The following is a 21,587-nucleotide window of genomic DNA, read 5'->3' on the forward strand; positions in this document are numbered from 1 at the left end:
TTGGTGCTCATCACTTGCCCCACCACCCGTGAAGGGAGCCTATCTAGTCTCCATCGCTAACTCCTCCCAACTTTCTGTCCATTCCAGTACATCTCCAAAAATGTGCCCACCACAGACCACGTGATCCGGAGGGAAACTGAGACCACATTCTCTGGGAGCCACTCCTGCTCACCTTCTCACCACTGCTCCACAGCCACGCCCACCTCCAGCCACAGGTGAGCAGCAGCAGGGCCCACAGAATCCTGCTGATTCCTGTGCTTTGTCATTCAATCGTCCACAGCTAGTTGATATCTCCACAGCTAGTTGATATCTCCTCGTGTGTTTGCATACCGATCACAGTCCACCTGACTCTCCAGTACTGGGGCAACCTGCCCGCACACGCACAATAGTTCCTACAGCTAGAAAAATAACAAGGCTGGTCCCTCCTTCCATGGAGAGTTCCATGCAATAGTCAGAGGCTTTGCATACTGGCCTCTGAGGCTGGGATCCTGAGGAACAGCTAAAGAACATGGGGGTGGCAGTGTCCCAGCTGGGGATGTTAGTGGCAGGAGCAAAGGAAGGAGCCTCTACACATGGCAACTCACCAACCACAGGATCCCAGCCTTCCTTCTCCCATGATCAGGGTTGAGCATCTGTGAAACTCCACATCACCCCAGAGTAGAAAGGACAGGGATCTAAGGGAGCCTCAGAGGAGCTGAAGAACTAAGAGCAGGGTGGCTATGGGACCTCACACCTGCACTAGAACAGCTTGCCCTTCCTGACCTATCAGCTCACTCTATCTGGTGTTCCCAGACATGAGAGCCACACGTGGAGCCTGGAACGTTCGGAGAGCCTGACCTCGGATTCCCAGTCAGGCATCATGCTGTCATCAGTGGGCACCAGCAAGTGCAACAGCCCAGCCTGTGTGGAGGCGCGAGCACGGAGGGCAGCGGCCTACAGCCAGGAGGAGCGGCGCAGGGCTGCCATGCCACCCTACCACGACTCCATAGACTCCCTGCGTGACTCTCCGCACAGTGAGAGGTCAGTTTCTACTACCCCTTGACTGCACCCCACCTTGGCTAGAAAGTTGTCACTCCCAGCCCAAAGCTGACCCTTAGGGTGCCTCAGAGGCATTGCCAAGAACCTCAAACAAGGTCCCAGAAAGGTTAGGGGGGTCTCCTGGGATTAGAACTATATCTAGCTCAGTGGATTCTGGCTGGAGTGACCACATAGTTTATCCTATCAGGGAACGTTAACAACCACGCATAAGCATCAGGGACAAAGAGGGCTGTTCCATACACCCAGGACCCAAGGTTGTCTGGTTCCCAGTATCACCTCAGCAGAAACAGAAAGACGCCAAGACCAAGGAAATTAGAAGCTAGGAAAACGGTTATTTTCAAGGGTACTCACCAGAGGGCAAGGACATAAGCCAAGGGTGATCTCGGACTGTCAGCATCAGCACCCCAAAGGCATGGCTGGGATCCTGAGAAGCCCATGAACTAAGGACCAGGACGTTTCTCTTTCCCTGAGGCTGGCAAGGGTGCCCAGTGGCAAATAAGCTTGCCCACCAAACCTGGCAGTCTAAGTCTAATTCCTAGAGTCCACAAGGTGGAAGGAGAGTACCAACTCCCACAAGTTGTCCTCTGACCTCCAGACACACTCTGTGGCACACGTTTTCACACACACACACACAGAGGAAATTCCCTTCTTCCCCGACTCCACACCAGGAGTCCTGGGAACGAGGCCCCACCCTAATGGGCTTTGCAGTGGCTGTCAGGCCAGCTAGGTCTGTGAGAGGAAAGCAGAGGAGGAGACACCACGGCAGGGGAGGCTCAGGATGGAGGGCAATTCTACCTCTTTCCTACTCAAATGACTCTATGCCAGGCCTGGGCTAGTGAAGCATCCCCAGAGCTGACCTACCTGCTCTTATTCCAAGCGAGGGACAAACCACAACTCCTGAGCAGTTTTTACATGTGCTAAGCACAGACACCACCCCAGGGCAGAGAAGCCCGCTCCAACTACTGATTCCAAGAAGCACCCAGATTCTTCTCTCCAAGCCCAGCCCTCCGCCTCAAAATTTGTTCCTTCTGTGTAGATAAGAAGGAACAACAACTGCTATACATGGGACTGATAAAGGACCCTGCCTCATTCACACCTGTCTCTGTTGTCTTCCGTGGTAACCCTGGCCCTAGGTGGGTGGGAAGACCCTCGGCAGGGAGATGGGAGAGGAACGTTTTTCAGACGTGGTGTACTCTGCAGCTGTTCTAACGGAAACACTTAAGAGTGCGCTGAAGAGAAGCAGGTTGAGTGAGAGAAGTCACGGAGCTCAGCAGGCAGGGTGGGGACACACAGACACCAAGGGCCCTTGGCTTCTGCTCGCTTGGGAGGTAGAGCTAAATAGGAAGGGCATCCTTAGCAGAGCTGAGGTTGGATTTGTTCGGTTGGCTTGGTTTTGACTGGAAAAGGGGGGGGGGGGTTGTTTTGTTTGCTCTGGGAACTTCCTAGAGTAAAGAGACCCCAAGGTGGTGGCATGACTGGAGAGTGTGCCTCAGGAGAGGAGTGGGTAGCACCCAGCAGTTAAATAGCTCTGTGTGTAGGAAAGGGAAGTGAGCAGGCAACTGATTCCTGATCCCGTAAGAGAGTAGGAAGGACACTAAGCCAGTTCCAGAGTGCAGTCAGGAACATGGAATGCAGTCTGGAAGAAAGGCATGGCCGGGAGTGATTCCTGTAATGGAGTATGGATAATGGTGGAGGCTGAAGGCTCACAAGGTGGATTGTGAAGAGCAAAACCCAATGTTCCAGGCTCCACGGGTGACTCTGACCTCTGGGAAAACCAGACAGGAGTGAGGTGATAGGTCAGGAAGGGCAAGCTGTCCTAGTGCAGGTGTGTGGTCCCGTTGCCACCCTGGAGATCTATTAGCAATAGCAAACTTTTCAAGGAAGTAAGGGGAATAGAGACCCGTCTTATCTTAGTATTATCTGCTCTGGCTTGAGGAGCCCACCCGGTGTCACTTTCCTGTAGCAGCTTTTGGGATTTCCCTCTCTCAAGCCATGCCTTGGGCTAATAGTCATTCATTCGTGCTAGGGCGGTTGAGCTCAAACCCAACGAGCCTCTGAATGGTGGTCTCTCAAAGTAGCCTTACTAGTTTCTGCCTAAACCGCATTCAAATCCCAGGGATAGGTACCCAGGATTCACACTAGGAGGTATTAGCAAAAACAGGCCGTCGTGGACCTGGGAGTCATTGGCTCCAAGAAGAGACACCTAGTGGTGTCTTGGTGAAATGGGGAGGAGAGAGTCAGTTGATTCAGAAAGAACAGGTAGGGCCACATCTTGGTCATTACGTCCTTGACACTTAAATGTCTGAGTCTCTTTTTCCTGTGTGTAGTATGGCCCTCACCTTCAGAGTCTCCAGAACAGATGAGACCACATATAAAACGCCCCAAGGTGAGCGTGCCCCGGAGAATGAGCATCCCCACAGCAAATGACCACTTACGGATGCTTAGTGAAGGGCAGACACTGGGCTAGGGTACTACCCGAGTACATTTCTGAAATCGCCCAGCCTCACTCCGGAGTAAACACTACAGTTATCTATGCAAGCGGAGAGGGATCACGGAAACTGAACGAGGTCAGAGCCACAGCCTTCACTCTTAGGACTGGGACCTTTCTGGCCCTACAACCAGATTACCCGACCCACGCTTCTGTCTCTCCCGCAGGTACGTGTCGGCCCTGACCACGCCCGCGCGCCTCTCGCCCGTGGACTTCCACTACTCGCTGGCCACGCAGGTGCCGACCTTCGAGATCACGTCGCCCAACTCTGCGCATGCCGTGTCGCTGCCGCCCGCCGCGCCCATCAGCTACCGCCTGGCGGAGCAGCAGCCGCTCCTGCGGCACCCGGCGCCGCCGGGCCCTGGGCCGGGGTCCGGCGCGGACATGCAGCGCAGCTACGACAGCTACTACTACCCTGCGGCGGGGCCCGGACCGCGGCGCAGCGCCTGCGCGCTGGGCGGCAGCTTGGGCAGCCTCCCCGCCAGCCCCTTCCGCATCCCGGAGGACGACGAGTACGAGACCACGCAGGAGTGCGCGCCCCCGCCGCCGCCGCGGCCACGCACGCGCGGCGCGTTCCGCAGGACGTCAGCGGGGCCGCGGCGCTGGCGGCGCTCGCGCCTCAACGGGCTGGCGGCGCAGCGCGCACGCGCGGCGCGGGACTCGCTGTCGTTGAGCAGCGGCTCGGGCTGCGGCTCGGTGTCGGCCTCGGACGACGAGGCGGACGACGCGGACGGGGCGCTGGCGGCCGAGAGCACGCCTTTCCTCGGCCTGCGGGCGGCGCACGACGCGCTGCGCTCGGACTCGCCGCCGCTGTGTCCGGCGGCCGACAGCAGGACTTACTACTCCCTGGACAGCCACAGCACGCGCGCCAGCAGCAGACACAGCCGTGGGCCGCCCACGAGGGCCAAGCAGGACTCGGGGCCCCTCTAGGCGCCCCCCGCCTCGCCCGCCCCACGTCTCCAAGGAGAGCGGAGACCACCGACTGGAGAGGGAATAGGAGCGAACAAAGAAATAAAAATATTTTTATTTTCTATAAAAAGGAAAAAAGTATAACAAAATGTTTTATTTTCATTTTAGCAAAAAATTGTCTTATAATACTAGCTAACGGCAAAGACGTTTTTATAGGGAAACTATTTATATGTAACATCCTGATTTACAGCTTCGGAAAAAAAAAGAAACAACAAAAAAAAAGAGAGATGGGCCAATTTTTTGACTCTTTAATAGAAACCTATATTGTGGTGCCTTTTGCTGTATGCTAATCTGGGGCTCCTGGAGAGTCGTCTGGGGTGCAGGGTGGGGATGGGCGCTTGTAGGATCTCAAACCGGTGAGGGTGAGAAAAGGCAGGGAAAGAAGAGATCGAGGTTCTACTGGCCCTGAGGGTAGTGGACAGTGAGGAAGAAAATGGAGACAAGGCAGAATTTGATCTTCCCCTGTTCAGATCTGGAATCTCGGGCAGAGAGGGCAGGGATCCTTGCCTAGAGCTGGAATTGAGGTCAGGTTACTTCTAGGGGGAGACATAGCCCCCCAACTACAGCAACTAGAATGGGGAGGAGTCCTCCCCGCTCCTCAAGGCTGCTAAGGGAAAGAGGACAGAGAAGGCGGTCTCCCCACCAGCCCCCGGCCTAGGGAGGGGCAGCACTACCAGGGGCCCAACCTTCATAGCTCCTCCTCCTGCGGCCTCCAGGGTACTCTGTCCTCTGCAGCACCTTCGTTTACAGGTCGTCTTTTCTATTTTACGCCTGCATGTCCTTTGCATTTCAGATTCTTTAGATTGAATGCATGGTCACGCTGGGACCCAGAAGAGCCACTCCGACAGTGTATTCGATTCCCCTTTTAGCAATAAAGTAACACCATGTCCTTCTCACAGCCCAGCTCCCAACCCACCTATGACTTCATCCTCCAATACTGCCCTCACCTACCCTCACAACTGGATCCAATGCTAATTTGTCAAAAAAGGCAATTGTCTAAAAAGGAAACAAACAAAGTCCCAAACAGGAACAGATGGGAACCCTGACATGTCCAAACACCTGACTGTTGACACTTGAACATTTTTATATTATAAATAAAATCAGAAATAACTCCTGTTTGACTGTGTGTACCTGGCCCAGCTGAGGAGGGAAGACAGGAGGATCTGGGCCCTGTGGGTACTGGAATAGATTGGAGAGGGCCAGGGCAGTCCCTGAGCGGAAGTGACCCTCTCTCCAGTCCCGCTGGCCCCAGTTCCAAGGACCTGTTCCAAGTCTTCCTTCCAAATCATTTATAAGGTGTCGCCCCTGGGTGCTGGGGAACCCAGCCAAGGGACTGACGCAAATTGTTCTGCTTTAAACTCAGCCTCAGAACTCTGGCCCAGTCCCTGCCCTGGAGCTAGGAGGCTGGACTGAGGCAACAGTTTCCCACCCAGGTGGGTGAAAAGGGAAGGGTTGTGGGGTTGGCACTGGGGCAGCGGAGACAAAGATGACCCTTGGGGCTTCAGGCACGTCACAGGCAGAGTCTGGACATGTAAGACAGCATAATGGATACCCTCATTGCCAGAAGGACCACAGCAGCTGCGCTTCTAAGCCCACAGGGTATTGCTCTTTCCCCAATTTTATACCCCCTCAGAGCCAGGGCCTGTCTAAACCTGCAGCTCTGATGAAGGTCTGAACTCAGGCGTGGAGGAGGCAGATGGAGTCCGGGGTGAAGAGTCTTTCTCATCAGCCACCTAGAATACCAGAAACCAAGATTCCAGCCTCCTGGACCTGAAGCCTCCTCTCCAAAGAGCTGGGGTGAATGTGTAGATATTTACGTATGCTTATGTGCGTCCTTGAATGTCACACTAACAGAGTAACGGGACAGAGAGGCACAGAGCAACAAGGACCGAATCTGAGCGCCAGTTTGGCCCTCGCTAGCTCTGTGCTTTCTCCAACCCACAATTTGCTTAGTGAGAGATGAGGAAGACACTGTATACCTCAGCGAGCTGCTGTGGAGGTCACATGGAGATGGGCCAGCACCGCTCCTGAGAGATTGTCTAGAAGACAGCTACCTTGATGGTGGTGGGGACAGAATCCTGAGCCTTGCAACCTTGAATAACAAAGTGGCAAAAACTCGATGAGGAGATGATTAAGAAAAGTCTAAACTTGAAAATTCATCATTATATTTGTTGGTGGGTGCTGAAGGGGTCACTTTTTACAAAGGAAAAAAGTAGGGGAAAATTACTAGGCTGAATGTTAAACCTGTAGATCGTGGACGTCTTCCAGGCCCCAGCCAGTGACTGCGTTAGACCCCTCCGCTATCTGTTTGCCGTTGCCTTGAGAGCTTTCTTAGGGCGGTAATCCTTACATACGACCTCTGATCTCTATGTGACCCCAGGTTAACGGCTATGACCTCTTAATGAGTCCACCGATCAGATCTTAGTGCGATCCAGGTTAGAGCCCTCACTTAGGCTCTGTGAGGGCTCTCAGTCGTTGCCTTCTCGGTTTTCATTCAGAAACCACCGCTGTGACTCAAATGAACTCTCCTATCTGTATACGACCCCGGTTGACTTAGTGAACTTGTACCTGACCCCATTTTGCTCCTTTATCATCTGCCCTGTATTCTAAGGTACCTGCCAGAGTCCAAGGATAGAACCTAACCTAGCTCCTCGGCTCTCTCCTCATTATATCAGCCACCTACTCCCTGGACGTGTCTGGTTGGGCCTCAGGAGCACGCTTGACCAGAGAGACCCTCTTGCCCACCCTGACTCTCAGGTTTCAGCCTTGGGGAAAACTTGAGTGTGTGGCCTTTCAGGAAGCATTGCAATCACTTCAAGCAACTTCCCTTCCACTACCCTGTCCCCTGGAACACTCAGGACATTCAGGCAGCTTCGTAGGTCAAAATTCTCTTCCCTGCTCCCCAAATTATTTTCTTTTTAGTATCACATTTAGTGTCTTTCCCCAGCCTCTCTCAGAATCCCCAATGGCAATGATAACCACTTCCCCGAGACCCCCCATATCTGTGAGACCCATGGAGACAGGGAGTGGACCTCCTTCACCACCATCCCAGCACCCAGCAACAATCTATGCCACATGGTTGCCCCTCACTAAAGAGGTTGAAGGCTGTCTGTCAAGAGTTAGCAACCGGGAGTTCCTGAGCCCTGGGCAAATAACCATGACCTCTATATGGAGAAAACTGCTTACTCCATTTTGTCAGGCCCTGGGTTTGATTAGTTCTCCTGGGCATGTTAGGAGCCACGGTTAGGGAAGAGGAACATGATGGTCTATTAGAATGCAGGAAAAATATTAGAACTTTGATTTAGATTTATTTTCATCTCATCTTTTTTAAATTTCTATTTTTGTGTATGTTTTATAATGTACATAATATTTTAGTACAGTAGTACATGTATATAATTTACAAATAAAGAATTATACAATTAAGGAAGTAAGAAATGTCTTTACTGGTGGGAGGCACGACTAGTGCTTGGGGAACCGCACGTGTGTGTCTGTGGCTAGTGAGCTTGCACCTCCACTGTCATCCCCCACCCCCATGACATAAAGGGTGGGACCCTGGCCTGAAAATCAAAGGACCTTCAGGCAGCAGCACAAAGAACTGAGATCTCTTTACTGCCCCTAAATCGCCTTTCTGATCCCATTCAAATGAGCGTTTACTTCCCCTGAGCAAAACAAAGGGGCCAGATGGTTTGGTTATAATACGCACTTCAGCTAATCCAATTTAAACAATTTGGATTTAAACCCCCTACGCCTCTCCACACACTGACAGCTCCCCACAGCCAATGGGAGTAGACCTTCCAGGCGCTTAGTCACAAGGCTTGTGTCACCAAAGAGGTCAAACTGTTGGCCAAACTACAGGAAAGGCTGGCTCACAGTAGCTGCGTCAAGAGGGCCCCCAACTCACTTGTCCATCTAAGTGAAGGGTGTCAACCTGTGAGGGACACACGTCTCTATTCTCAGCTATGTCCTTAGCTAGGCTTTTCTCATTCACTAAAAAAATGACAAGAACATCAGTAATTAAGAACTTGCCACTCCATCTTATCCCCGAGACCATGAATTGAGAGCTTCCTCCACCTCACTCTATCACTCAAGACCTTAGTGGCCTTCACAAGAGGACCCAAGCAAACAGAGGCGTGCTCCTGAGCCATCACCCCACAAGGACACCCTTGGGACAGAGGAGGTGACACGCGTATCCTGTTTAGTCCGAAAGCATCAACCGGAAAAGTGCCCGAGAGTCACAAGTCAGCTGGAAGAGGAAAAGGGCTTCTTCTTCCCATCCAGAGTGTCAGGGCAGCAGAGGGCCCCATAGCAGGCTGCCTTGCTCGCTGGCCCAGCTCTGAGACGAGCTTGTTCCTTTGTCTGGGTTCATCCTCTAATCGGTAGTAGTTCTCAAACCTTCCTTAAATGAGTTCTTTACATACATACATATATATATTATATATGTTTGTGTCCATATAAAAAAGAGGCAGGAGAGTCCTCAGAGTGGATAAAAGGAGAGGTGGATACACACGCAAGTGGAATCAGTTTGGCACTGAGTGGAGGTTAGGCCTCAGATTACTGCAATATGAGGCAGGAGAACTGGACCGGTTGCAAAGGTTGCTGGGAAAAGGAAAGGAGAAGGCGTTGCTGGTGGTCCGTAGACCTGCTGCTGGTCAACTGAGAGGAAAGAGGAGAAAGGGTAGGTATCCAAGCTGAGACCCCGAGTTCAGACTCATCCTCACAAACACAAGATGAAAGAGCGGCCTGATGAGAAGGGGCCTGGGGAAGCAACAGTGACTGACTTCTCCAGATGGCAGCCCTAGAGCAAGTCTGACCTGCAAAGCAAGGCCCCATGACTTGAGGGCAGCCAGGGCTAGGAGAGGAGCTAGGCCGGAGATGGCCTAGGATACAGAAGATCAGCGCCATGAAATGGCATCTCCTTGACCACAAGGCTCTCCATATCCCTCTGGTTGCCAGTTTTAACTGCCTGACGCTTGGTCCAAGCAGCCTCCGACTGGAATTGTGCTCACTGACCCCCTCTGGGGACATCTGCCAGTCTCCAGGGCCTGCACAGCCACACCAGCTAAGAATCCGAAGCCGAGGCATCCTTTGCGGCTTTGCTGCCAGTCACAGGCCCGTGCCCCAGGCTGAGGGCGGGGCTTGAGTGTGTCTTCCGGAGAGCTGGGTCATCCCCTTCTAGAGTAGCCAGGCGGGCCTCGATCCGCTCCAGGTCATCTGAACCCACTTTGATTTTCACGGACAAGAGGTGGATATAGGTCTCATAACGGCTTTTCTGGGAAAAGGGCAGACAAAAGCCAAGAGCAAAGTCAAAAGAGAGGCAACAAAATGGAGATGGGGGAGCCATCTTGGAAAACTAGCAGCCTAGCACTGCCCTCTTCAGCATGCAGGGAGCTCTTGCAATCGACGAAAGGGAAATGGACTATCCAATAAAAAACAAGCAGAATACACACACTATGTATCGCTGGCTGTCCTTATCATGGACAGGCCCCCATCATGCCCAGCTTCTCACTTACACCTTGAAAATCCAAATAATATCAATAATTTCTTAGATATAACATGAAAGATGTGGGCAATAAAGGCAAAAATGGACAAATGGGACCGCATTGATATTTAAAACATCTGTGCTTTGAAGGATAAGGAAATTATATTTAATGAGACAGGAGATCAGTACAATGTGAAGAAATGCTACTGAGCTACACACTGAAAAGCAATCAAGATGGTGCAATTTATTACGTGTTGCCCCAATTAAAACTTTAAAAATTTGGGAGCTGAAGGGATGGCTCAGCGGTTAAGAGAGCTTGCTGCTCATGCAGAGGACCCGAGTTCAGTTCCCAGCATCCATATTAGGCAGATCACAACAACCTGCAACTCTAGCATCAGGGGCTCTGATCTCCTCCCTTGGCCTTCACAGGCATCAGCAAACAAGTGTGCAGAATGAACACAGGCACACATAAATAAAAAGAGGTATTTTTAATTAATAATGTAAAACTAAATGAAAAAAATAATGAGGCAATGATTGTTAAGCTTGTGAGATCAAGGAAGATGAAAACATCTCCAAATGCCCAGTGTTGGGAAGGGTATGAAGAAATGGATGTGTTCATAAACACTTAAATGTAAGTTGCTGTCATATTTAGGAGGGGGACTCAGTGATATCTGAGCACCTTGACTCTGAGCTGCAGGACTTTCCCACCATCAGGAAAGGGGGCCCTTTTCCCCCAGTTCTGCCTACCAGGCTTTATGTCCTCCCCCCACACATTAAGCCAAGTAATAGAGGACTCAGATGCCAGAGTTGCAGCCATCACTGGTTAGGATCCTGGGTCCTGCTCTTCCTACGTGTGTCACCTCAGGCCAGTGCTCTGGCTTCTCTGAGCATCAGTTCACCTTTCTGTCAAATGGGTATAGTTATAGAAACCCTTTCACAGGATTGACATTAGGGTCCATGCAAAGAACGGAGGAGAGCCAGGCCTCGCCCGAGAAAGCCCACTACAGTGGCTGTCATCTCTGTTTTCATATTGCAGAATAAGCGTTGGAGGCTCCTAGAGAAACCCAGGCATAGGCAAAACTGGTCAACATTTGACAGCCAGACTCTGCAAGACTGGCCATTGGACACTGTGGCTTACACCTAATAGAACCTCACAGTGGGGGAGTCTCAAACTAGAGTCCCTACTAGCATGTGGATGGCAGGAAGTGAAGGATGGGAGCGGGCCTCCTCCTCTGGCCCCAGCTTTGACCTTTGCCATCCACCACCCAAGACCTACCTCAAACGTGAGATAGTGTTCCTTCAGCCGGTATTCCTCCGCCTCCTTGGACTTGAGGCCCCTCTCCACTGGGTGGCACCTGTGTTCCGCCAACTCTGCAGTCACCTGCCTCAACTTATTCTCATGAGACCGCAGCTGCTCCTCCTGCAAAGACAAGCCCAGGTCGGTGAGGTCTGGCATGTCCAGGGATGGGCCAACCTCCTCACACCGGAAGCAGTTTCAGCACGGGGAAACTGGTGCTGACCAGAGTCTTCAAATTGCTCCTCCTCAGGGCCATCAGCCCTCCTCAGTGCCTAGGAAGAGATAAGAGAGCTTGAGGTCTGCACGTGAGTGTCCACACCACCACCAGAGCCCCATGCATAGAATTCCACACGTGCGTTCAAGCATGCCGGGCCAAGGGTCAGGTTGGCCCCAGTTATCCCTCCCTCTCTCCAGTACATGGATCGTCTCACAACCACCTTCGGGTGTGCATGACAGCTGCAGATCTGGATCACACCTGAAGGTAGACTGAGACATTGTGGTCGACAGTCCAGTGCACACACTCCACTCACTACAGTGAGGAGGCCCCTTAGAGCAATATGCATGCACGGATATGTGGACGCACCTGTGGTGCGGGCAAAGGGGGTGCATGTGTGCATATGTGTGCTCATGGGATGTGTGTGTGTGTGTGTGGTGTATGTATGTGGGGTGTCTGTGTTCACTGTGCTCCCCACACACAGGAGCTCCCCACAGACACAGAATGCCCTGGAGCTCTGTGGAGAGAGAGACAAAGGCCCTGATAGGAAAGGGGCCAATGGCTGAAGAAGGAAGTTTGTAGCTTGCCAACCCTCTGTTCTCAAGTTCTGCTCCATCCTTTATCCTTTCCTGTCCAAAACACCCTGAGAATCTGTAGTATTAGTGAGATGGGGTTTTCATAGCAATATAACTAAAGTATTTAAAGATTTAAAAAAAAAAAAAAGAATGTTGTCCTGGCTAGTTTTATGTCAGTTTGACCCAAGCTAGAGTTATCTAAAAGGAGGGAAACTCAATTGAGAAAATGCCTAGGTAGATCGGACTGTAAGGTACGTTCTTTATTAGGGATTGATGTGGGAGGGCCCAGCGAGGGCCCAGCCCATCATGGATGGTGCCATCTCTGGGATGGTGGTCCTGGGTTCTATAAGAAAGCAGGTTGAAGCTAAGCGGTGGTGGCGCACGCCTTTAATCCCAGCATTCAGGGAAGGAGAGGCAGGCGGATCTCTGTGAGTTCGAGGCCAGCCTGGTCTACAGAGAGAGTTCCAGGACAGCCAGAGATACACAGAGAAACCCTGTCTCAAGAAAAAGAAAAGGAGAGAGAGAGAGAGAGAGAGAGAGAGAGAGAGAGAGAGAGAGAGAGAGAGAGAGAGAGAGAGAGGAAGCAGGCCAAGCAGGCCAGGAGAAGCAGGTCACTAAACAGCACCCCTCCATGACCTCTATCAGCTCCAGCCTGCAGGTTGCTGCCGCCACAGCTTTTGATGGACAGACAGTTCCACTGTAATATGGGAATGTGAGTGAGATAAACCCTTTCCTCCCTGAGTTGCTTTTGGTCATGGACTTCATCACAGCAATAGTAACCCTGACTAAGACAAATGTCAACACCAGACTGTTTCTAAAAAGTGAAAACTGGGAACTAGTGGGAAGGCTCCGTGGTTAAGACTGCTGGCTTCTCTCCCAGAAGACCCAGGTTCAATTCCCAGCACCCACATGGTGGCTCACAACCATCTGCAATCCTAGTTCCAGGAGATCTTATGCCCTCATCTGGCCTCTGCAGGCACCAGGCACATGCCTAGTGCACAGACATACATGCAGGAAAAACACCAGGACACATAAATTAAAATAAAGGAAATTTCAAAAATGTTTATAGGGAAAGTAGAGCACAAAGTCTCCTGAAGACTGGAGGGATGGCACACACAGGGTGGAACTATAAACTGTCAGTACATTTGCTGAGAAAATTACTATGGGATGGAACTCATCAAAAAAACAAAAATAGAGGAGGTCACAGAGATAGCTCAGCAGGTAAACTTCTGGCTGAACAAGCCTGATAACCTGAATTAGATCCCAGAACCCATGAAAAAATAGAGGAGAGAGCAGACTACACAAAGTAGACCTCTGACATCCAAACATGCCATGCCATGCCATGTGTGATCCACCCCAACACAGCATACATATGCAAAATAATAAAACTTTAAAAAAGCTACCATATAGCCGGGCGGTGGTGGCGCACGCCTTTAATCCCAGCACTCGGCAGGCAGAGGCAGGCGGATCTCTGTGAGTTTGAGGCCAGCCTGGTCTACAAGAGCTAGTTCCGGGACAGGCACCAAAGCTACAGAGAAATCCTGTCTCGAAAAACCAAAAAAAAAAAAGCTACCATATGCTCCAACTATACCATTCTTGGGAATATATCTAAAGAAATCAAGTCAGCACACCACAGCAATACCTGCACACCCGTGCACGCACAACCATGGGTGCACACCTATGCATCTTGCAGCACTGTTCACAGCAGCCAAGTGACAGAATCAGCCTGGCTGTTTATCAACAGATGAATGCATACAGAAAATGTAGTGTATACACACATGAAGTTTTATCCAGCCATTATTTTATATAGCAATTATGGGGTGTTGAAGAGAGAGCTCCGTAGTTAAGAGCGCTTACTGCTCTTACAGAGGAACCAGGTTCAGTGCCTAGCACCCACACCAGGTGGCTCACAAATGCCAGCTACTTCAGTTCCAAAGAATCTGAGGCCCTCTTCTGGCCTCTGTGGGCACCTGCATGTGTTTGACACAGATAAACTCACACAGGAACACACACACTATACATAAATTTTGAAAAATAAAAATGAAATTCTGTCATTTATTAGAAAATGGATAGAACTGAAGATCGGGTTAGGTGGGATATGACACACACATGTGCACACACATGCATAAATGTACACACATATACACATACATGCACACATACACACTAAATAAATCTTTAAACCATCAAATAGAGCAGTGGATGAAGGGCCAGCCAAGTGCCACTTATCCCTTTGACACATACACAGCCTCTCAATTCATGCCACAGACCCACAACCACGCCCATGCAGCCACACTGCCCATGTTACCCATCACAGCACACAGGGGGTCTCCATCTTCCCACTGTGAGTGCAGCGTGGGTTGGTAGTATATCTCTCCTTCCCTGGTGTCCCTCAGCCCAGGGCCACATGACCCGGAAAAAAAGCTGAGCTTAGGCCAGCAGCCTAACCCAGGAGCTTGTACCTGGCAGAGGCGCGTGGTACAGGAGGGTAGCAGTGGCCGACAAAACTTCTTCATGGAGCTGACGGCCGCTGGGAAGGCAGGTGCAGAGAAGATGGCGGCCACTAGGTTGATCCGCAGGATCCAGGACAGCATTTCTTCCTTGCTCCTGGGGACAAAAGAGGACATAAAAGGACTCTAGGTTCTCATGATAGGACCTCCAACCCTCCCCACACCTAGCATCCAGTCCTCAGCATGAAGTCTGGCAGAGAAGGCCCTAATACCTAGGCAAGGGCAGGAAGAAGGGAGCAGGGGGAAGTGGGCAGGTGTGTGGAAGAGCATGGTCAGAACAGGATAGGGAACTCCCATCTGGAATCCCATGAAGTAAACCCACTCCAGTCTGGACTGATGTCCCGAGAGTCCATGGACTCTAGGGTCAGCTGAGTGAGCAAACCTCTGTCCTGTTCCCACCACCTGGTCATCATTCCCACTCGGTCCCCAGCCCTCACATTCCGGTCTCCTTCATGGGAAGTTTATCTGATGTGTAAAATGCCCCGTATCTAGTCACAGAAGATGGAGTGCCGCAGAGTAGAAGGCCTTACAGGCCAAAGGCAGAGGGAGCCCTTTCCCTAACCTCTGAGTCTGTCAAAGATTGAGTAAGTTTATCACTTCAAACTTCAAGGTGGGGGGGCTGGAGAGACGGCTCAGCGGTTAAGAGCATTGCCTGCTCTTCCAAAGGTCCTGAGTTCAATTCCCAGCAACCACATGGTGGCTCACAACCATCTGTAATGAGGTCTGGTGCCCTCTTCTGGCCTGCAGGCATACACGCAAAAACAGAATATTGTATATATAATAAATAAATAAATAAATAAATTCAAAAAAAACCTTCAAGGTGCCCCTGCGGGCTTCTTAGACCCAGTCTGACTCTGTGGGCCTAAGATGAGGCAATGAGATGGCATCTCTGCCCAGCTTCCAGGTGACAGAGAGGATCACACTGAGGACAGCTGCTCTGGGAGACTCAGAGCAGCCATTGAGCTATGTCAAGCAGACACGGCAAGTCTGTGGCTGTCAGGCATGGCAGCTGAGGTATCTGTCTACCCTGAGGCCAGGAGAGTTCAGCTTGCTGGGCTGAAGGACAGGCTGAGAGTCTGGTTGGCAACTTGGGTCTACCCCTACTTACGGTGCCTGGAAAAGGAAGACCCTCCAGTCGGCCGTCTTCAGCTTGAGCACATTGGACTTCTTACTGTAGTCAGAAGCCCTGGTAGCCAGAGCATGGTGCACGCGGATGGCATTCTTCAAGTCACCCTCGGACAGAGCCTTGTCGGGCCTGTATTCATCCTGAGTGAGGTACGCTATGTCACTCCAGGCTGTGGCTTACAGCCCACACATCCCATTGCCGCTTCCCTCCCTCCCTCCCTCCCCTCCTCTGCATTACCTCTGCCTTCCTGGACCTCAACACGAATCACTCTCTCCTCACACTGCAGTCTGTCCCAGGGACCTAACACTAATTAATCCACTTGGCATTTCAGAGTCCGCCTCCCAAAACCCTCAAAGCTCCTGAGTCCAGGTCAGACCCTTGATAGAAGAAGGCCCTAGCTCCTCTCCAGGCCCCAGTCCTAGACAGAAAAACCTGAGTTGGGTGCCACAGGCAGGGCTGGGTAAGCTGAAGAAGAGCTTTCTGGGTGAGGGCTCTGAAGCAGCCTCCATCTCACCTTCTGCAGGTACAGGATGGTCCCTTTGAGCACCGCGTAGAATTTCTTCCAGCCACGCCTCCCACGGGGTGCTGAGGGGGAGAAGCAAAGGTCGTTTGGCTGCAACCTTCTGCTTCAGTGACTCCTACTTTGTCACCCCCTGCCTGTCCACCCATCTGTGGGTCCCCAAAGGAATGGCCAAGGTTGGGTCCCTCACACACCAGGATCCCTCCCAGGTCCCTTCCCCAGTCTGACACCCACTCCTCTTGCCATCCATGTCAGCGTGAGTCTTCCGGGTCAGCACGCCATGCTTGTAGGTGGTAGCACTGAGAGCCTGCGGGACATCCAGGAATGGATTGCCACCATCCAAGATCCGGGTCACCTTCTTTGTGCCTGTCCCAAACTTGTCATCCACCAGCTCGGACAGGGATTTTCTCAGCTCATTCTCATCACTAGGAAGGGACCAGACCTGAGAGCCACCTCCTGAGAGACCTTGCCCCCACCCATTGCCACAGCCTTTCCCACCAGCCACCCCCCTGGCATCAGAATACAGCTCCAGGAACCTGACCCGCCCCCTTCATCTTCAGTCCTGACCTTTGATGTCTGGTCTTTCGTTCAAGGTCTCTAACCTAATCTTCACCTTTAACATAGAGCTGGAGACTTTCTTCAAGTCTCCTTGCCCCAACCTTCCTTCTCCTATCCAGTCCTGGGGCACTAGCCCCCTGCAGACTGAAGCTGTTGCACAAACCATGCCAACATGTTGGAAATAGTAGAACCACAGGGCAAGGCCCTGACGTCTGGGCCTACCATGGGAGTCCTGATAGAACAGTGCCAGTTCTTCTCAGTGTCACAGTCCCTGAGATTTAGGCCTCCAAACACACCCAAAGGCACAGTCTTCCCTAGGGAGCTCAGCCATGGGGCTCTCTGAGCCTTTCACAACTTCACCAACCAGCAACATCTCCAGCCCTCTTTGTGATGGTTGTGCACAGACTTCAAGGGTGAAGAAGCTGGGGCATTCGCTCTCCCCACTGCCAAAAGCAGTCACCACCCAAACATCCTCATACTGCTAGCTAGTGCTGTAGGGGACCTGTGCCTCCTGCCCTCCTGCTTCCCAGAAGGGAAAAAGCTGTCATTGATTGGGAACTCTGCAATATCCTCAATACAGAGAGGTCAGTCACAGACACCTGCAGAGCTAAATTCTACAGCGTTGTAAACTTTGCACACCTGTAACCAGGTCAGAAAATAGATGCGTGCCTAAGGGTGTTGCCTAGCAGGGTAGGGGTTAACGGGGCCTGGGTTATGATAAATCAGCACCATGGAGAGTGGCCTGCACGCCCAGCCACTCCCTCTCCCGGTAACCGGCTCAATACCCACACCCCTGATCACTACTCACATGGCCCACTCCAGCTTTTCATTCTTGATGGAGTTGTAAAGCGTCTGAATCAGGGCGGAGAAAGGGAAGGGAGAGAGGAGTTAAGGCGTAGTCAGAGAAATCCCCGTGTCTCTCCAGCAATGTGGCTGTGGCGAGGGAGCACCTTTGCATTAGTGGGTAAAGTGGGGGCTTGACTCATACTTGCTTGATGTCCGTTCATGAGTGAGTGGTTAGGTGGGTATACGGATGGGTGAGATTTCGTTATGCAGTCACTACTGTCTGTCTATCCAGGAGGTTGTAAGCGTCCCAAGGTCAATAATGAATGTCTCCCTTGTTCCCCACTGAATCCTCCGTACAAAGTCTAGCGTGTCACAGGATGGGTGGATGGATGGGACATTGGGAAGTAAATGAATGGATGTCAGAATGGATTAGTGGTTGGCATATGAGTGTATGGAAGGCTGGAAACATAGCTCATCTAAGAGTGCTTATCCAGAGGCATGAAGCAGGGGATTTGATGCCCAGAACCACATAAAACCAGCATGGTGGAGCTGGGCGGTGACGGCGCACGCCTTTAATCCCAGCACTGGTCTACAAAGGGAGTTCCAGGACAGGCTCCAAAGCTACAGAGAAACCCTGTCTCAAAAAACAAAACAACAACAACAACAAAAAGGCATGGTGGCACAATCTTGTAACCCCAGCACTTGAGAAGTAGAGGCAAGAGGCCAGAAGCTCGAAGTCATCTTCAGCTACATAGTTAGCTGGAGGCCATTCTGAGCCACCTGAGATCTTGTCTCAAGAAAAAAAAATAATAACTTTGGGGGATACAGGAGCGGGTGAGGGGTATATGGATGGGTGCGTCCATGCATGAGAAATGTGTGAAGGTGGAGAAGCAGCAAAGGATGAAGAAGTAGAGGAAGATAAGTGAGTGGATGGGTGATGGTTTGATCTTGTTTTGTTGTTTGTTGGGGTTTTTTTTTGAGACAAGGTTTCTTTGTGTATTTCTGACAGTCCTGGAACTCTCTCTGTAGACCATGCTGGCCTCAAACTCAGAGTTCCATCTGCCTCTGCCTCCCAAGTGCTGGGATTAAAGGTGTGTGCCACCACCACCCAGCTTGATCTTAAAGATATGTTCTCAACAGGTACTTCTTGATGGTAAAGCAGATAATTATAGCAAAAAGAGAGGTAGAGACGATGTTCTCTTTTAGTTTCTGTAACTGGCACATAATAATTGTACATGTCTTCCTTCAGATTTGCCATTCAACTCCCCTCCTAGGACCATAAGGATATTATAAGACTATCTAAAAATAAACTCATCATTTATACATGCCCCCAAAATACATCTGTTCCTCTTTATCCAAGCCAAAACTTCACCCCGGGCCTGTCTCAAAGGAAACTATTTTCTTTCATTGCTGGTGATGGAGGAATGAATGAGCCTTTCCCCTGTGGTTATGCTGGTGGTAGTGGTGGTAGTAGTGGTGGTGATGGAGGTATGGTGGTGGTGGTTATGGTTGTGGTGGGTGGTGACAGTGGAAGTGGTAGTGGTGGTTATAGTGGTAGTGGTGGTGATGGAGGTGTGGTGGTGGTTATGGTTGTGGTGGGGGTGGTTATGGTGGTGGTCACGGGTGGCAGCCATAACAATTGGTGGGCGTGACAGCTATTGCTGTGATAGAAATGATGGTGATTGGGGCACTGAAATCAGAGTACACAGAGCCTCACCGTCTATCTTTCTTAGAGAAGACAGAACAGTCAACTGAGGAACTGAGCAGTCTCCAACTCTGCCCCAGAGTGATGGGGCCCTGGTTGCCGTGCTATGGGTCGAGAATGTCAAGACTTAGTGGGGCAAAATTCTACTCCATTCACGTGGAGCAGGGCAAGGGGCAGGAGGACCTTTAGCAGATACCTTCAGCAGGTCTTTGGCAAAGTCTTGGCCATCATTCAGCTGGTCCAAATTGGCAATGAATTGCTGGCAGGACATCTTCTTGCCAATGTTCTGTCATGGAGAAATGGTTCTGCCTGAGAGTAGGGAAGAAGGCTGGTGTGGTCCACACCCCCTCCCCTGCCCAGTCAGACAGGATGAGGCAGCATTGAGGGCAGTAATGAGAGTAAAATTGCCTGGCTACTCCTTCACCTCCAAGGATTTACAAAACGTTTTTTGCATTCAAAAATCTATTTGATCCACAAGCAACATGAAATTCAGAGAAGGAATCTGGTTGGCCGAGACTGCCAGGTGCCTGCTCTGCCCTGGGCATCGGATGTGACATGCATGATCAGATCTCCGAGTCTGAAGGATGAGAAGGTGAGGTGTTGTGTGAAGGAAGTGGGCGGGGCCAGCGTGTCTGACATCAAAGCCCATGCTCTCACCCGCTCTCCCACTGCTAACTCTCCCGAGGTCACTCAGCACCAGGACTTGAACCCAGGCGTCTTGGCTACTGAGCAGCTCTGTATACTCAGCCACAGCCGCCTCACCCTCTCACCTGTACCTCCCAGAGGTAGGACAAGTAAGGAAGAGCTTGGTCTCATGAGATAAAAAAAAACCAGTTACCACCAGCACGCGTGGGCAATCCATACTGAGCTAGGCTGGCAAAGAGCTAGGGATGGATGGCTGTACCCCCAAATTTTGTCTTTTGCTAACCTCTCACTAGTAGAAGGGCTCAAGCCCTCTAAGCCCACCACCTGACATTCACACTTTCAGAGTATCTTTGCAGAAGCCCTACTGGAGGAGCCCTAGGCAGTACTTCAACGATGGAAGGATTTGTGAGCTGGCGTTTGCTATGAGGCAGTGTTTCCATTTTGCTATGGAATGGTAGCTTCCCATGACATGGGAATCTGTACATACATACATACATACATACAAGAATATTATAGTACAGCAATTTTATTTTCACACTCCAGAGCCTTGAACATGCTCGTGTTGCAGGGATTCCCCAAGGACAAACTTCCATGTGCACTGCCCCAGACTTTTTGATGTTGTCATTACTTTAACAAAGAGCCTCTACTAACTTCGGGCAGGGCAGCCACATACCGCAGAAATAATGTGGAGTGTACTGCTGCAAGGCAATTGTGTGTGTGTGTGAGCGTGCATGCATTCGTGCGTGTGTGTGCATGCATGTGTGTGTGTATGCGTATGTGTATAAGAGTGTGTGCATGCACGTGTGTGAGTGTGTGTATGCACGTGTGTGTGTACGCGTGTGAGTGTGTGTGCGTGCATGTGTGTATGTGTGTGTGCGTATGTGTGTAAGAGTGTGTGCATGCACGTGTGTGTGTGTATGCACGTGTGTGCGTGTGAGTGTGTGTGCGTGCATGTGTGTATGTGTGTGTATGCATATGTGTGTAAGAGTGTGTGCATGCACGTGTGTGAGTGTGTGCATGCACGTGTGTGAGTGTGTGTATGCATGCATGTGTGTATGTGTGTGTATGCGTATGTGTGTAAGAGTGTGTGCATGCACGTGTGTGAGTGTGTGTATGCACGTGTGTGTGCGTGTGAGTGTGTGTGTATGTTTGGCACAGGTCTTTCCACGTAGCCGAGGCTGACCTCAAACTTGAGATCCTCCTGCCTCAACCTTCCAAATGTTTTTTGTCAATGTGACACCAGCTGGAGTCAAGGAAACCTAAGCTGAGAAAACGTCTCCATCGGATTGTCCTGCATTGCTTAATTAAGGATTAATGTGGGTGGACCCAGGTCATTGTGAGTCCTTGAACCTCTAGGTATGTGTGTTGTGTAACAGTTTCCTCCAATATTAAAATTTCATCCTTCAGGAAAGCTCCTTAAGCAGGAAGGTAAACAACTCAAACTAGTTTCAGGAAGTCCCTGAAACTGACCAGACTCACTGGGCCCCTCCCTGCCAGAGCAAACAGTAAAGGCTGACAGTCCTTCTCAGATGAAGCCAAGCTACAAAGACTCTCAGACAAGCAAAGCTGCCAAGACTCTTAGGTCAGTCCAGCTGCCTAGAAGCACTTAGATTATCTAAGACACCTGGAAAGACACCCTCCAAACTGCATAGTTGCCTGTAGGCTATGCTCCAGGTT

General features: G+C 51.0%; 2 protein-coding genes across 5 annotated transcripts in view; one reads left to right on the forward strand and one right to left on the reverse strand.

The window, feature by feature from the left end:
- Nucleotides 1–7,732, forward strand: part of Nrg2 (neuregulin 2) — a 188,062-nt gene extending 180,330 nt beyond the window's left edge. For both annotated transcript variants that reach the window (XM_075968928.1, XM_075968927.1), the window contains 3 exons: nucleotides 88–215; nucleotides 793–1,020; nucleotides 3,694–7,732. In XM_075968928.1, coding sequence (XP_075825043.1) covers nucleotides 88–215; nucleotides 793–1,020; nucleotides 3,694–4,456 — 1,119 coding nt within the window. In that variant the 3' untranslated portion in view covers nucleotides 4,457–7,732. The remainder of the gene's footprint in view (nucleotides 1–87; nucleotides 216–792; nucleotides 1,021–3,693) is intronic.
- Nucleotides 7,733–7,783: 51 nt separating this feature from the next.
- Nucleotides 7,784–21,587, reverse strand: part of Psd2 (pleckstrin and Sec7 domain containing 2) — a 106,840-nt gene continuing 93,036 nt past the window's right edge. For 2 of the 3 annotated variants that reach the window (XM_075968930.1, XM_075968929.1), the window contains exons 8-15: nucleotides 19,462–19,550; nucleotides 17,583–17,626; nucleotides 16,451–16,641; nucleotides 16,211–16,281; nucleotides 15,679–15,836; nucleotides 14,523–14,667; nucleotides 11,251–11,394; nucleotides 7,784–9,764 (exon numbers count right to left, since the gene is read on the reverse strand). In XM_075968930.1, coding sequence (XP_075825045.1) covers nucleotides 9,555–9,764; nucleotides 11,251–11,394; nucleotides 14,523–14,667; nucleotides 15,679–15,836; nucleotides 16,211–16,281; nucleotides 16,451–16,641; nucleotides 17,583–17,626; nucleotides 19,462–19,550 — 1,052 coding nt within the window. In that variant the 3' untranslated portion in view covers nucleotides 7,784–9,554. Of the gene's footprint in view, nucleotides 9,765–11,250; nucleotides 11,395–14,522; nucleotides 14,668–15,678; nucleotides 15,837–16,210; nucleotides 16,282–16,450; nucleotides 16,642–17,582; nucleotides 17,627–19,461; nucleotides 19,552–21,587 lie in introns of all 3 variants that reach the window. The other variant, XM_075968931.1, reaches the window with a different exon arrangement.

The sequence above is a fragment of the Microtus pennsylvanicus genome, chromosome 4 (assembly GCF_037038515.1).
Source record: "Microtus pennsylvanicus isolate mMicPen1 chromosome 4, mMicPen1.hap1, whole genome shotgun sequence".
Classification (NCBI taxonomy): Eukaryota; Metazoa; Chordata; class Mammalia; order Rodentia; family Cricetidae; genus Microtus; species Microtus pennsylvanicus.